The sequence below is a fragment of the Anabas testudineus genome, chromosome 1 (assembly GCF_900324465.2).
Source record: "Anabas testudineus chromosome 1, fAnaTes1.2, whole genome shotgun sequence".
Classification (NCBI taxonomy): domain Eukaryota; kingdom Metazoa; phylum Chordata; class Actinopteri; order Anabantiformes; family Anabantidae; genus Anabas; species Anabas testudineus.
In genome coordinates this window covers 7,246,221-7,263,216 of record NC_046610.1, presented here as the reverse complement: position 1 = coordinate 7,263,216, position 16,996 = coordinate 7,246,221, and the positions used below count along the sequence as shown (strand labels likewise).

Below are 16,996 nucleotides of genomic sequence, written 5' to 3'. Positions count from 1 at the left end.
CCATGTAAATACCTTCCATCCCAGCTGACTTAATTTATTACAGGCTGATTTGATATGAAAATTGTACCTTCTATGGTACAAGGAAAGAGCTGGGTGTTAAAAGTCATCATGTCACATCAAAAAAGATACACTTGTGCTCCCTTCCCTAAATCTATGTCTATGAGGCATGATGAGATCTGCTAATGGGATGGAGTATAGAGAAAAATTTCCCAGTTCTGTGTGGTGGCAAGACACTTTTGTTTGCATCTCATCTTTCAGCAATAAAGCAGTTCACAGTGCTCCTGAAACGACATAAAGATACATTAAGACAGAACATAAAAGAAACACATTAGACACATAACGATGGAAATAAAAAGTATGTGTTAATTGCAAGGCCACAGCTCTCTCTTGATCTTTTATCTGGTCTCAAGGAATAATAAAAACCCACAGCCGATATCTGTATGTGAACTCTGACCACGTATTTCACAGTTAAATATTTGACACTTGGCGTAAGATGTTTCAGGATGCTGTGTGTACCACTTGAATCTGAATATTGCACCATACAGGTCTAGACGTGAACAATACCCTTTATCTTTACCACACTATTCTTTAATATGTACCTCTTCTTATTAATCTTAAAATCTTAGCACTTCTGAGAACCTTTCTTTTTTCTGCCAGTCTTACCTGCTAGGACTGTGTAGTATTTAGTATGCCATCCACTGAACCAGCACAAATGTGTAGATAATGAAGTTGGTTGTTTAATATGTACTGCTCAGGTTAGCATGCTGATTTTCTTTAACTGTCACCTGTCCTATGGCTTAGAATGAGGCAGCGGCTACGTGACTGTGTCATGGGATTTACTCAATTGTGATACATGTAAAATGTAAATGGCTTGGACTGTACATATTGAGTTAGTTAAACAAGTTGTTTTTATCAGTTTAGTTACTGTCAGTTGTACACTTCCTTACAAATACTGTAGTTTGCATTGTCTGAAGTTTTAGAATTACTATTCAATCAGGGAACGTATTGAAGCATTAAATGGGTTTCGCATCATCACTGTTGTCCCCATGAGGCAGTAAATTTTCATCCTGAGCCCATCTCACCGTGCCACCTTTGCTCATACCTAACCATGAGGTCCATGTCTTTCTTTGTGTGACTTCTTTCCACACTTGCTTTCTTCTGTCTTTTCTGCTACTTCCTCTCTCTGTCACTGTCATGCTTTCCCAGATTTATGATGACATAGATTTAGAGAACGAGCCTTGGTATAAGTTCTTTTCCGAGCTGGAGTTTGGGCGGCCGGTAAGTCAGGGCCATAGCTACTCCCACAACCACAACCCTGCTATAGGCATACAGTACATCCACTTTCTCCACCCCACCCATGATGTTTTTTTTATGTTGCTGCCAATAGATTAGGTGGGGCTAGTTGTTTGGGCATGTGATACTTGTTGGGTGCTGTGACTTCCCCTCCCCCCACCTTTTTCACAGACTGTATTATGTCTTTGAGTTACTGGGTTTTTTGGTCTGGTGGCTTGCAGGCACTGAAAATGTCATTCACATATGTAGAGATTTATTTAAGTTGGTTCATTATTGCAGTAATTTCTGCTCCCAAATTAGTAGAAAAAATAGGTAAAAGAATGTGTACTTTAGATTTTTTAAGTGACCTGACCTTTAGGCTGGTAGAACTACATTCAGTCACTCAATCAGAACATTAATGTGATTAAATGAGTTTCCTATTAATAAATATTATCCTTTACTTCTGCTTAACCGAGCCTGAGCAGTTTTATAAGTATCTCTTGCACATCCTAACATAGATATAATTTAATAAGCAAAACAGTATTTTATTTACCTTTCATTCATATGATCATTCATTAATTTTGTCTTTACTTGTGAATGTATGGAGGAATATTCTGCACTGTCTACAAGATAAATTACTTTAGAGCCCCCTGCTGGATATAGATGGTATTAAAGCCTTAATAGCTCAGGGCAGTGGGTGCCTCTAGCCACAGATTTAAGATCAAATTACCCCAGTTTAACTGATGTATAAAATGTCATGAAGACATGCCCATGTCCATGCCAAAGCATGACATCAGCAAATGACTTATTTGAAATGTTCAGTTGAAAATGTCACACGTGGAGCTGTCATGATTCTTTGTCTTCCAGACTCATGTTCGGCTGCAAGTTGACATTTCTGCTTGCAACATTGTGTGTTTCACCTCACTGAATAAGTACCTTTAATGTAGATGGTTTCCTAGAATCTCACAGTATTTTAGTTTGAATGTTTACTGAGGTGACAGGTTACAAGACGTTTTGACAAACTGGATGAACAGTAGTTTATCTGCACTAAATGACAACATTTGGTAGTGCAATTTATTGTACTTTCAAATTAACACTGCGGCTTGTGCTTCACTTGGCTTTCTGCTTTACAGCTTGTTTTTTACACTGTGCATGTGTGTGTGGTAGATGGACACATTTGTATATGTATATGTGTGGTATAAACGTCGATGTAGGAAGCCTTAACTCACAAAACTACAAACAGTAGTTTTAATTTAGCTATTTTGAACATAGTAAAAAAAGCATCAATAAATTACATGATGAAAGTAGAATGTGCATATGAATAAGCGTGCATTATTTCTAGTCGTGTGCTTGTGTTTGTCAGTGATAGCATTTTAGTGTGCATAGAGTGTGTGCACATGAGTGCATTGAACATGCAACACATGTGCCACATTTGTGAACTAGTCCATCTCTGATTACTCAGATTCTCTAACGGGTGTCACTTTCTCCACGTTTCTTGTTTTTTGGTTTCTCCCCATGATGTCAACACTGCTTCTCCTCCTTCACCTCATCTTCACCTTTCTCCTACTCCTCCTCTCCCTATTCCTCTCTTCCCCTCCTCCTCCTGCTCACTGCTGCTGCTTGGGGCTCAAGCCTCCTAAAAAACGGCTGGATTATAATCCAGACATCTCCGCTCGCCAGCGCATTGAGGTAATCACTTGAGTGTTTCAGTAATGTTGTTAATCTCACAATTTCTAACAACTCACAGTAATTAAAAATCAAAAATGAGTGAAATGTGATTGTTAATTGCTGTGTAATGTAACACTAATGCAGTTTTTTTTTATTTCATAACAACATGTTAGCCATCCAAAAGAAAACGTGATGTGATGTCACTTTATGAAGACCGTTGAACAAGTGTTGAAATACTATTCATCTTTTTGCTTGGAATTGTATAAAAATAAACATTTTTTTCACTTGTTTCATTTCTCTCTTTGGAAAATTCTGATAAAGATCTAGGATTTATTATTTTAAGTGCAAAACATAAATCCTTTTGTTATCAACATTACTGTGTGATTGTATTGATGCTAAGAATTTCCTCCGAGAGACTTTTGGAACCACTGAGACCCATTCCATCTGATCCATGCCAGGTTTCCAGGGCAACATTTGCCCCCCTGAGCTCAGCTCATAACATCCTTTGCTTTATCACCTTTGCCATGATCATCCCGAGCACCTCAAGAGAAATTTGTCTTCACTGTTTACACCAGCAGTCCTCTTCTCTGTCAGGTGTGCCTACTATGTGGAACCAGCAACCCTTATACCTTACACTGGGGGAGCTTTTTAAGTGTGGCACAGCGACAACCGCACGCAGGCTGTGCATTGTGAACTGCTCTGCCTCGAGCCTTTGTTCTTGTAGAGCTCACTTTTCTCTCTTGTTTTCTGCCCTGTTTCAGACATCCCTGCACATCGTTCCTGCAGACAAGACTCCAGAGCGCCCTGCAAGGTAACCTCTGTTTCTTTTATTTTCCTCTGCATTGCCCCTATCCCCCTCCCCCATCCTCTCAGAACAGCAGTGGTCCTTATTGTGATTCGGCACAGAATCAAAATTCTGCTCTGTCTTGCCCGATTTCTGGTGCAAATAGAATCTGATATGTTATTAATGATGATTTACAAGGATTACTTTTAGTCTTTATTTGCTTTTGCTACTAAATGCAGAGTGCTTTGCATCTCCCAGCCACTTACTGAGCCAGAATAAATTAACGCAGCAAATGTATTGATTCTAGCATTCACCTCTTATCCTTCCCTCAACCCCCCTTTCCCTCCCGTTGTCCTACTCCCTTTCACCAATGGCCTGCTTATTCAGTCGCATTTTCCTTGGTGAACAGAAAGGGCAGAAATGGGATGTGATGAATAGGGCATGTAATTCATGTAAGTGACATTCAGTGTGTTTCCTTTGAATAGAAAGGCCATAGGTTTTTATTCATTTTAAACAAGAAAAGTTAAGAAGGAGCTTGGACATACTTAGAAGTGCATTCAAGGTTTTCATTATGCCCACAATTATTAATGTGAAAAACGTTTTTGTTCCCCACTCTTTGGAATATAAGCAAAGTAGAAATAAGTTAAAAATGGTCTATGCTGTTTTCACATAGTTCACAGGGGCGATTAGTGATGTGAAAAATTGTTAATTTGCTCATAATTTAAGATATTTCATTTGTACAGCCGATACAGGAAATATGGTAAATACAATGTACTGATAAGACATTTGTATTGCTGATATCTGACTCTGTTGCAGTGCCGCCAGCGACTACAGAAAGAGAAGGAAGTCTGAGCCGTCAAGTTCCCAAGTGAACCTTCAGTCCCAGAGCAGAGCTGCAGCTTCCCCTAAACCAGTGGAAGCCTACAGACCCAGCAGCAGCCTAAAAAAACCTGTCATTCGTTCCTCACCTTCGTCACCTTCCAGAGTCAAAGGTATGTGCATGTGAACCCAAACATCTCCCTTTCACCTGATACTTTTTCTGTCTTTGTTTTAGTCTTTTTCCTTTTTTTCCCTCCAGTGTGTACGGTACTGTAGTATATTGGATTTTTTTGTTTTTTTCTGGTGTGCTCATGTGTTTCCTTGACTGGTGTTGGAGGAAGAACATCTTATTTTCTCTCCTAATTATTCTCCTTCTCCCCATCTCTTCCACTTTTTGCTGCATATTTTTGCTTAACCTGCTTTCCTCCTTCTTTTCTCTTACCACGCTGCTTTCTATTGGACATCTAAAAGGTGGGGACGCATGCAACATGTATTCAAACGCTTTGACCTTCTCAGGTCCTTATCAGCCCCCCTATGTGCCCCCTGTCCCCTCTGACTCTATCCATTGCAATGAAGATGCCAGCCAGGAAGACAGCTCCTCCTCAAAGCAGTCTATCTGTTGTAAAAATGGTTGGCAGGCAAAACACCAGGATGGTGAGACATGGAGCAGTGCAGAGGAGGTGCCACCCTCTCCTGCCAAGCTCAAGTCACGCAGCTGTGATGACTTACTAAACGATGGGCATTCTGGCTCAGGTGGACGCCAAGCCACCCGCTCAGAAAGTGCTGGGTCACTGGTATGTGATGGGAATCCCTCAGGTTCAACTGGATCCACCTCTAGCCGCTCTTTGCCACGACTCCACCGACGTCGGGCACATGATTCGCCAGGCTTTCTCCAGCTCTATCGTAAAATGCATCACATTGACAGAGCTCAGCTCATTCCATCTGAAGTTATACGCTCCGTCCGTGCTCGCATCCTTGAACTAGAGCGCCAACCTCACTTGCATCGGCATCACCTTTCTCCTTGGACACCTTCTTGGGGTGTGGAGGTGCCACGCGATATGGTGCCAAACCGCATTTCTGAATATGAGCGCCTTATTCAGAAGTCGAAATCCATGCCTAATTTGGGTGACAGTGAGGTGCCTTCTGGCACTAACACACCAGGTGGCTCATCATCTCGGGCTAGTAGTGGTGGTGGTGGAACCCCCAGTTTTCCAAAACGCCGCTTTTCTATAGAATCGTTACTAGAGGAAGATAACAATGGCAATAGTGGAGCGGTACCTCACACCATGGATCACTTACATCGACCTCGTAGCCCACCAGAGGGTCAGCCTCGTGTTGGACCAGAGCCCAGCCGTGGGCTGTCCTTTCCTGCCCCTCCTGTTCCTCAAGGTCGACAGGTGAACCCAGACTACTCTGATAGTGAACAAGATGCTGTTGCGTCAGACCTCAGTGATTTTATCCAGGTGGAGGGCTCTTCATTTTGCAGTGAGAGTGACTTTGACCACTGTTCACTAACCTCCTCTGAGAGCTTGTTTGGCTCTTCCACCCTCCACCATCACCACCTGCGTCATCACCACCACCATCACCACCACCACCCTGGTCACCAAAGTGTAGGCCAGAGCCAGGGCTACCAACATCGACACCTCATCAGCACTTGCAAAGGCCGCTGCCCAGCCTCTTATACCCGTTTCACAACAATGCTTCGCCATGAGAGAGAACGAGCTCGCCAGGAGCACCAGAGACCTTCACAGCAGAGCCGCAGCAGTCATTCCCAAATCCAGAATTCGCAGTCCCAGCAAGCGATGTCCAAGCTGGCCTTTCTGGTCAGTCCAGTGCCTTTCCGCAGGAAAAAGGGCTCACCACCTACCTCTAGGAGAAGCAGTGGTGGCGGAGGTCATGGTAGCAGACCCAAGTCTAAACAGGCTATATATGAAGCACTAGATGCAGCCCTGAGAGATATATATGAGCACATTCAAGCAGAGAGAGGCCACAGAGGCACTAGGGCACCAGATGATAGCATCCTGAGGAGAATACTGGCCGAACTGCTGCCAAATGTGCCTGAACGAAGCTCTTCACTGCGGGGGAGGAGGGGATGCTGGCAAGGGGGTCACTCCTCTGCATCTTTGTACCCAGATGGGAGCCTCACTGACTATGCCACATATAGAGGGGATCCCTCCACACCACGGTTACAGTCACCGCAACTACAGTCACCAATTAGTGCCTGTTACGGACGCCACTCAGACAACTCAAACAATAATGAATATGGAGAGGATCAGGGCAACGGAAATGGTCTCTCTTATTCAGGTGGAGATGATACACATGTTACACCTCAATTATGCACATACACTTTTTCATGTAGCCAGTCATACCTACTATTTTTTTTTTCTTCACTAAGGCACATAATGCATAGGTAAAATATGCATCCAAATACATTTACCTTTATTTTTCAGTATTTCCTGCACTCATTGCCATATTCCCTTCGTTGCAAAACCAGTACATCCTCTGCTTTTCTGTGTATTTCTATTGCATTCAGTAATTGTTTGCTGTAAATTCTCAAGTAAAAATATATTTCTTTGGTTTAGCATAATTCTTCAAATCAGTGAAACATTCTGCTAATATTTCAAATTAAAGGTCTGCTAGGAAATAGTGGGGGATTATGCTGCTTGAGCTGCTCAAAGACTTCATTTGAAGCATATTTAGGACATGTTTCTTTGGCAGAACCTTATGCTGAACTAAACAAAATACAAGTATGAACAATTTGAAAACAGGATTATTTCTTATAGTAATAAATGCAACTATTTGAGAATTTACAGTATAATGCCCTGGTTGGAGAAAATGTTAATATCCCTTTGTTGATTTTTAATTTGAGTATCATTTTGGTTGTATTATTTGTCTGTTTTGCAGATAGATTTATGGATATTATTGCCCCAGGAACATTTTCTTTCCCTTGTATGTTTGTAAATGGTTTTATCATATTTTGTATCTTGAGTTGTATTTCCCCTTCGTTTCACTCACGTGTCTCTTTGTGTCATACGGTGAAAAAAGTCATTTTACTTTGTTTTTCCTATGAAATGGAAATAAAACACATCTGTTTTTGAGCCAAGCTTTCATTCCCTCATTTACCTGTTGGAATGGCTCCATCACATTACCATTCACTACCTTCCCAAAGCACGTTTTTTGTATTGTAAAGGTGCATGTGGCGTCAACGTGATTACTATGGTATTCCTGTAATCTTTGTCATGTGTCTCTACAAATCACAGACCAGGATGTCTCGAGGAGTTATTCCACCATAGATGGTCGCCACACACCCCAGAGTAGAAGACCTACTCCTGACAGAGAGGTATAATATTTAAAATATTTTCACCAACAGTCATCTGTATAGAGACAGAAAGAGCTAATATGTTTGTCTTCAGTTGTCACCACTGCACAATCAAAATTCATCACAAACATTCAAAAGCTGTTTTTTATGTTATACCTGGTAATGCTTGCTGGCTTTCTTTCCTCTCACTCTCATTTTGTAGGTCTCCCATAAACAGATGACACAACTTATTCTGTTTTCTCTCCTTCATCAGAAACAGCCTGCAAGAGCCATTTATGATTTTAAGGCACAAACACCTAAGTGAGTATAGTAAAGCTGCAGAATGCACACAAAGAACTTTTAAAGCATAATTGTCTAACTGAACATTTTACATTTCAATTTTCCGCTTTAAACATTTTTTTGTTTTTGTTTTTTCAGCTTGTTAAATATTTGTTGCATAGTTTCTTTTTTCTTTTTAAGGCAACTTTGATGTCATGTCTTACAACCACACTTGGATGGCTTAACCTGATTTTAAATGTGTGCATGAGTTTGGCTAATTTCTGCTGTGCTGGATCTCACTTTGTTATGCTTTATTGGCTGACATATTGACATTCTGCACATGATGCCATTTATATGAGATGGCCTGTGCTGGCAGAAGCGTTGGTGTCTTGTTCGGTTCATGCCTTCCTTAACATCTATGCAATGGATCAGTGATGCATGCTGAAATGCTTTAAAGATATGACTGTGTTACAGGGAACTGACATTTAAAAAGGGTGATGCAGTCAACATTATCAGGCAGATAGACAACAACTGGTATGAAGGAGAGCACCGTGGACGGGTGGGGATATTCCCCATATCATATGTGGAGGTAAACTAATACATGAATCTGTATGTTTGATCTGTATGTGTGCAAGTGCATCTTTTTGTATTCACACACTTGCTCACACACACACAGAAAATGCCGTCCTCAGAGAAACAGCACCCGATTCGTCCTCCACCGCCAGCACATGTCAGAGAGATTGGAGAGGCAGTGGCACGCTACAACTTCAATGCTGATACAAACGTGGAGTTGTCTCTCAGAAAGGTAGCCTGTTGACACTGCTAAATCCACCTTATTGTAGTGTGGTGTAGATTCTGACAGTGTAGTTCTTCAGTTTAAAGCAGAAAACCAGGCAGTTGTTTGATATTTGCAGTATATGTGTGTGTTTCTGTGTGTGTAGGGTGAGAAGATCATTGTGATAAGGCAGGTGGATCAGAACTGGTATGAAGGCAAAATCCCTGACACAAACAAACAGGGCATCTTTCCTGTGTCCTACGTTGACATTGTCAAGCGCTCCCCGTCTAAAAGCTCCACCCATCACATAGATCCACATGCCTACCCTGGCAACAGGACACCAAGCGCAACACCTGTCAAGGTAAGGGAATCACTACAGTATGAAATACATACAACCAAAACAAGAAAGGTAGAAATTTTTCCATCTGAAATTAGGTTTAAATTTAAAACAAAACATATTGAGCTTCTTAATAAATAACTGATTGATTCCATCACCAAACATTATTAGTACAAAGAAATGTTTTACAACCTCTAACATAAACATAATGTAAAAAATGTCCAGTCTCGGGCAATTGTTATGTAAGTGTATATTCGAAAAATAAGTAGCTGCATCATCTGCATATGGGCGTGTATACATCTTCACACTCTCACTGTTTATTTCTGTCTTCTCTGTCAGTTTTAAAAATCACACTCTGTTCCTTCCTCTTCACTTTGTCTTCATGGAGTCTTTCTACCATCTACCTCCATCCTCCACCATCTGTGACCTTCCCTCATCCCACCCCTCGTTGACGAGGCTTGACCTACAAGCTATCACCAACGAGTGGCTGTCCCTCACAATGGACTCATCATCGTTCACTCCAGCTCACTCCCTCACTACTACCCCTATACCTCCCACACCTCCTCCTCTTCCAATTGACCTTGCATCTTTCCCAAGAGCTCAGGCGCCTAAGATACCCTCACCTGCGCCATCACAAAGAGAAACCATTTCCAGAACTCCACCTTTTAAAGACAGGACACTCAGTTTAGGTCACACCCCAGTTGTTCTGCCTATCACTCAGCCCCCTCTTCCGCCTCCTCCTCCTCCTCCTGACCCTCATTCTTCATCAATTTCTCCAATGCCCGATTCGCTTCTCCAGTACAACAGAAGCAGAGGGTTCACTGAAACTGCCAAAATGTCACACATTGCTAAGCCAAAAGTTTTGTCATGCACATCTCCTGAGCCACAAAAGTCATCCACACAAATTCCACATCATCACAAATCCACTGTGCAAGTTAGCAAAGGTAGCAAAGCCCCTGATGTTCAGCTGCAACTAGAAGACCCTTATGATGAGTTGCTATCTATGGTCCTGGATGGTTCTCCCAGTACACATGTTGTTGAATCTACCAGATTATCTCTAAAAGATTCCTCAACATCTACCCTAACCACTGAATCCAAGAGCAGGTGGTGTAAGTTAAACACAGAACAATCCCATCAGCCAGCAGCCACTCCAGCTAGTGAATCAGCAGGCAGTGTTTGGTTAGATGTGCAGTTTCACAAGCCTGTGACAATGGAGCCACTTTTCATCACCTGGGGAGGTCAGTCAAAGGCTGTGAATGATGTTGAACCAATTGAATCTGAAAGACCACCCTTGGTTAAGGAGATGGGATATACTGAGTTGTTCATTGAGGAAGACGATGACGCTCTTGAAGGCAAAGAGGAAGATGTTAGAGTTATAAATGAAAGACTGAGCCCACAGGTAGAGCATGGTGTGAGTTCTGCATCTATTGAGTGTGTGGATAACACAGGGCCCCAGAAGGGACACTGGGGAAAATAATTGAGATACTTAAAAAACAGATTCTAGCATTATCTCGCAAAAGTTTAGCCAAAAAGACAAGACAATCAATTAGAGTTACTAAGACAAAGGATATTAATGTACACAGAAATAGCGGCTCAATTAAGCCATCTATTAATAACCATGGAAACAAATGCTTCTAGTTTTTGATGAGATGAGAGACTGAGTTTATAATAGAATCTTTCCTCCAAATCCTTTCTGGGGTTTAGAAAAATACATAAATAAATAGCAAAACGCTCAAAACATTTTTAAAGTTCCTGTGATTTAGCCTCAGTATTAATGTGTGTGTCATTGCATCCATAGGCTGGTGTCTCTCTTTCCCCTGTGACACAGCTTTCTCACGCTGGCCTCTCCTCACCCTCCATGCCACCACCACCTCCGACCTCATTACCACCCTCTTCCTCTGCTTTTGTTTCGCCTTCTACTTCTTCTTTCTCTCGCTCACAACAACATGATTGTGACACCATCTCTCTCTCTCCACCTGTCTCTTCTCGGCCCCCATCTCTTCCTCAGCTTTCAGCATCACCCATACCTCCAGTCTCTCCTTCTCCACCTGTCTCACCACCTCTCCTCCAAGCCACTCACTCCTTTCCAAACATTTCCTCAAAGCTTTCTGTCTCTCAACCCTCAAGCTCTCCCTGTGTTTCTCATCCGGTCACACCCTGCGCTGAGTCGGGGTCACCTATTCCCGTACCTGCCCTATCTCCCCCTAAACCCGATTCTCCCCCACTTGCTACTCCACGCTCTCCTCCCACTCCCCCCACTGTACCACATCAAGGATGTAGGTCTCCCAAGAAGAAGGTAAAGCTGGAATGTGGAGATGTTTGCATTGGTTTGTTACATTGATTGTTTGTTGTACCAAGGGCTGTTACAAGAACCCATGTGATGATACACTTCTCCTCTAAGAAATAATACTGGCATTCTTACAGGCTGAATACAGACTAAATGATTAATCAAAATTAAAGGTATTTGGTATGGTATATGTTAAACTAACGTTCAGTGGACATTAACATTTTTGGAATTAGTGTGTGTTGTTCTGGTTGGTGTTACTGTGGTATGTCTAGAAGGATTTTCATTGGCATGTTGCTGAAATATGATTTACAGCATGTAATGTAACGGTCGACCAAGTGGGTTTTTCAATGGCCAGTACCATTCTTTAGAGAGTCGTAAAGCTGTTGGCGGATATATGATGCTGATATGTAGGCCTGTCATAATATATACTTGTGTTGGATGGTATATTGTCCCAGAAATATCTCAGTGCCTCCACACCACACCCTGAAATGCTGCTTATGCAATGCCTTTAAAGTCTTCTAACTTTTTAAACATGTCCACAAGTAATTGAAAACTAAGCTCAATTACACAGCCTAGTTATGTCTTCTACCAAATAAACAGAGGTGATTCACTACTGTTCCTGTTAATTCTGTGCCATATTCCCCAAATTTATGGTGCGATTAATTAGAAATGTCAAACATAGGTCCAATTAATCAGCTACCATCAAAGTTAGGTTGGTTGACCACTAACAGCATGTCAATGGCCATCAGTTTTTGTATTCATCTCTTAGTGAAGGTTGCTGACTTAGTTACTGTTAAAGATTATAGGTGTGTTGCTTCTGGTCTTTCTGCCTGTTAAGCAGGATCCAGTTGTTGGTGGTAAACCTCCTCGTAGCCCCATCTTGTGCCGGAGATCCTATCTGTCACCCATTAGAGGTCGAAGGGTAGGGGGGCATGTCTTCATTCAACCATGCTCTTGACTCTGTGAAGAAAGGAAACTTTTAGATATGTTATTGATGACTGATCACCACGTTCTGTAACATGCATGCTAAAGTATGACGGTTTTCTAAGGATATTGTAATTTTCATCGTGAGAGAAGAGAAACTGTAGTATCTCTGAGTAAGGACATTATAAAAAGTTTCCATTTAGCCTCCTCAAACCTTGCCCAACAAAAACTACATTAACTTGCAGTAATTGTCTGTTTCTCTCTCTTCCTCTAACTCAGCGATTGGTACAGGACGCACTCCATGGAGGAGGAGACCCGTAAGTTATACTAAATGTCATTAATATGGCTTTATGTGCATGATATGTAAACAGATCTGTGTTATCAAAGAATATGGAGAAGGAAGTATTTTTAGTGCAACATAACAAGGACATCGGATCACAGTTGTTATTTCTAACACAGGTACCAAGCCCTGTACAACTACATACCGCGCAACGAGGATGAACTGGAGCTAAGGGAGGGTGATATTGTTGACGTGATGGAGAAGTGTGATGATGGCTGGTTTGTTGGTAAGAGGAGAGAAAATATCAACTCAGACATGTAAAGACTGAGAGGTTGTTCATCACTAAATACTAAACACATAAAAACACAAAATACAAACAACATACCTGTGTTTTATTACTTTCCCCTGTATTTATTACATGACCCTTCAGATTTATCTGGCTACAAGGGGCCTGTTTATTGAGAACCACCAAACAACATACTGTTGAACTGGAAGTAACAATCCAATAATTATTATTTTTGTTAATACATAATGTAAATTATAGGGTCTCTATGTTTATGAAATTAATACTTTTGATACCTATGCACTTTTGAATGGGTAACATATTAAATATAGGACAGAACATAATGGATTATTTTTACATTGTTATATAAAAGATGATATACTCTTACAGAACTGGTAAAATTATCTACAAGGCTTATAATGGAAGCATTTGACTGTTTGCAAACGTGAGCCACTAGATGGCAGTGTGGTGCCACCACATACAGTGTATAGCCAGTATTATGTTTGTCTTGTGTTAAACTTTCTTCTAAGACACAGCTAAGTACAATTTCAGTCTTATCTTTGTTATGTTAACCTTTACATTCTTTTATGGAAAAGTGTGCCTAAAAAAATGTTTTGGTGTTTCAGTTGTTCAGTTCAGAGTTTAATCTCCAGACTGATTTCCAGACTGCACTGAGATAGAATAGTGATAATAACAGCTACTGCCAAGTTTCAGCCAGTGTTTCAAGCTCTGACAATCTAATTTTATCTCTCCTTGTTTCTGAAGGGACCTCTCGAAGGAGCAAGTTGTTTGGAACTTTCCCAGGAAACTACGTGAAGGGGCTATAATGATTCCAGACTCCCTCCCCCCTCCCCCCGGGCCCTTTCTGTGACACGTTCATCGCCCTCAGCACAGCACCCGCAGGACACCACCTCCCAGCAGTGGTCAACAGAGACCTGCCGCACATGTATTTGTGTGTATGTGTGGCTCGTCAGCTTCACACAGACAGAACATTTAGCTCTAACTAGCCATCTTTAATGGAAGACTTCTATAAAATAATGTTGTTTTTTATCTTTTTATCCTTATTTTTCTATCATGGAGAACTCAAACTTTGTGCTCCAATGAGTGACCTTTAACTTTTGACATTGATGGAAGGAATATTGAAGGAACTTTGCAGACACTCATTGATAGTGAACAGTGTAAAACAGTAAAGCTTTTTCTTTCTTGTTAAAGAGCAGCAAGATCAACACTGTCACTTTTTTTATTTTCCTGTAGCATCTCAAGTTTAAAAACACTTGATACATTTGATGTCAGTGTTCTATTACAAACGTGCCCAAAGACATTTAGTGCAAAGAGTGTTGTAAAAACAGTATTCAGTCAGCAGGTCTGTCATATGAACTATGTTGTAGGGATTGCAGCCATGCAGCTAACATGTGGCATCACCGTGACAGGTAAAAAGGAGGTTACTTCCCACAGTGATAGTACATATGGAAAAGATTGTGCATGTATCAATGTTATGTGTAACTCAAGGTATTAATTGCTGGATGTGAATTTGGGAATATTATTAATCACAATCAAGCAATTATTTCAAATATTGGCGATTGAAAAAAGTGGAACAAATGTCATTGACACTGTTGTACTTGCTGTTTAAACCCAATATTTAAAGTGTAAGATTAAAAATCACGAAACATTTCAATTTCTCTTTTCATCTTCACAGTAGGATTCATGCACTTTAACAAAATCTTAACACAGTTTTGGGTTTGTTTTATTTTAGTTCAGGATTGTACACACTTACTATCCCAGGGGACTCAGATTATGGGATATTTATCATGCTTGGAAAAGTGTGTGCAAAAAGATTGCCAACCTTTTAGGAATTGTTTTTATTAGAGGAAACGAGCTGGTGAAATTATAAGATCGTTTAGAAAGAATGGAACAGCACATTGCTTTTCTAATATGTTTTAATAGCCGCAAACACACATTTGAGGGATTGTTTTTTGTTGTCAAGTATCATTTTCCAGTTCTGAGAGTGACAACTTCAACTAGCATGACAGTTAATAGGCTGTAACGAATTGTTAGTGTCATGTATTTGTGTTGAATTTATTTAAGTTGAATACATGGATGAGATTTCATTGTATCAGAAACATCATGTAACCAGTTTTCACTAGACTTTGGTTGAACATTTTAACCCTGTTGTCGGAGTGAATGGGTCGCGTGTCACTGTTAATCTCAAAATTATCTTGGCTTCAGTGAATCTGTGTTTTATATTTTCTCCTGTTCTCAGATATATCTCACAATGGATGGACACTGACAACAAAACTATTGCTAAAGCACCTTAAAATATATATTTTGTTTTATCAATCATTGTCCTTCACTGTCACCCCCGCCATCGACTGTTTCAGCTGGTGTGAGATCACGTTTGTTTGTGTGTGTCCAGTGTTTTTGTAAGCTTTTTGTATGAGAGCTGTAAAGTGGCCAACATCTACTTGCTTTATAAAGTCAGCTTTTTCTCACTCACCATCATATTTGGTTTCCGCTCCTTCTTTCTTCACTTTTTTTATCATCAGTGGTGCTAACCCCCCCCCCACACACACACACACACACACACACACACACCCCCCAACTTATTTGAAAGCTGTGTGTCGTAGCACGTGGTCTTGTTTTCTCCATTGTTGTTTTAAGAGTCAGTGACATATTTAAACTGAAGTTACTGTAGGTAGATCGCACAGAGTTGGTGATTGCTGCCTTATAGCCAACTCACTAATAGCCATGTTTGTGTAAACCTTTTCTGTGATGCAAAAAAATTAGAATAATTTATGCATATGTAGTCTAGAAAACATCAGGAAAGTGTGCGCACAAACTCTACAGTGTTGAATCAGTCATTGAACCTCTAGTCTGCCTTTGATACAACTGTAGAGACAGATTTGGACCGAAGACATGAATTTGACTCCTGATATATTTATACATGTAATGAAAATGTAAATCTTCTATGTTGTTCATGTTAATATCAAAGTCGATGCACACTCTTGGACCTAAGCGTTTCTACAATATCTTAGCATATGTTGGATGATTTTATGGGCCTGTGTTGCTAATAAAATCTAGTTGGTAGATGAAGTATTTCCTTTTTTTTTTTTTTTTTATCGTAACAGAGAAGTTTGTTGATGAGTGAAAAGGAATGCGAGGTATGAACATCTATTTCCCTCTAATTCACACAGTTCCACATCAACTGGTGGTGGTGGTGGTGGTGGTGGTGGTTCAGAATGTGTGAACAGAATTCTTTGATCTGGACTCTTTGAAACTCTAAAAGACTCTAAATTATTTGAGAAGATTGGATTTACTTTGAGTATCATGCTAAGTGTCATATTGTAGTATTAAGGGCAAACTGAGACAAGCTGAAAGTGTTGTTTTTAGTGACCTTCAGTTATTTAGCGAAATCAACAAATCCATGAAAAAGTACATCTCTCAGTACTCAGGCTGTCTTCCTGAAGTCAGTTACTTACTGCTGTCTAATTAAAAAAAAAAAGGTCTAAAATAAATATTTTGTAGATAATTAGTAAGTCCGTTTTTAAAACTTTTGGCACAGTAGTTTGTCCAGGAATTGCACCGGTACAGTGGCAATGAAAAGTATGTGAATTTCATGGTTTTCTGCAATAATTTAAATAAAATGTTATCAGATCTTCATCTAAGTCAAGAGTATTAACAAATACAATGTGCCTAAAACACAAAACAAATTCTGATCTTTTATGTCTTTATTGAGAACAACCATAAAAACTGTATGTGAATTATGACCTCAAAAAACCTAATTGCAGTAAGGTATAAGCATAAGTTAAGAAAATTAGTTTGGAGGTGTGGACTAGAGCTACTTCAACTGACTTGAGTTTGCTCGACACAAGGAGAACACACTGTGCCATGCTTCGCCAAATGGAGCTTTCAGAGAACCTACAATCAACAAATGTTGATTTACAAAAAGCTGGAAAGGGTTACAAAGTGTTAAAGGGTTAAACATTGGACAAA

General features: G+C 40.4%; 1 protein-coding gene across 10 annotated transcripts in view; it reads left to right on the top strand.

Annotated features, from left to right (window-relative positions):
- Positions 1 to 15,507, top strand: part of sorbs2a (sorbin and SH3 domain containing 2a) — a 51,489-nt gene extending 35,982 nt beyond the window's left edge. For 6 of the 10 annotated variants that reach the window (XM_026359760.1, XM_026359759.1, XM_026359758.1 and 3 more), the window contains 15 exons: positions 1,207 to 1,278; positions 2,905 to 2,961; positions 3,702 to 3,751; positions 4,541 to 4,716; positions 7,804 to 7,883; positions 8,065 to 8,162; positions 8,595 to 8,709; positions 8,797 to 8,925; positions 9,062 to 9,256; positions 9,621 to 10,631; positions 11,031 to 11,528; positions 12,358 to 12,441; positions 12,723 to 12,760; positions 12,903 to 13,009; positions 13,772 to 15,507. In XM_026359760.1, coding sequence (XP_026215545.1) covers positions 1,207 to 1,278; positions 2,905 to 2,961; positions 3,702 to 3,751; positions 4,541 to 4,716; positions 7,804 to 7,883; positions 8,065 to 8,162; positions 8,595 to 8,709; positions 8,797 to 8,925; positions 9,062 to 9,256; positions 9,621 to 10,631; positions 11,031 to 11,528; positions 12,358 to 12,441; positions 12,723 to 12,760; positions 12,903 to 13,009; positions 13,772 to 13,833 — 2,772 coding nt within the window. In that variant the 3' untranslated portion in view covers positions 13,834 to 15,507. The remainder of the gene's footprint in view (positions 1 to 1,206; positions 1,279 to 2,904; positions 2,962 to 3,701; positions 3,752 to 4,540; positions 4,717 to 7,803; positions 7,884 to 8,064; positions 8,163 to 8,594; positions 8,710 to 8,796; positions 8,926 to 9,061; positions 9,257 to 9,620; positions 10,632 to 11,030; positions 11,529 to 12,357; positions 12,442 to 12,722; positions 12,761 to 12,902; positions 13,010 to 13,771) is intronic. The other 4 variants (XM_026359763.1, XM_026359764.1, XM_026359766.1 and 1 more) reach the window with 4 other exon arrangements.
- The last annotated feature ends 1,489 nt before the right edge of the window (positions 15,508 to 16,996 follow it).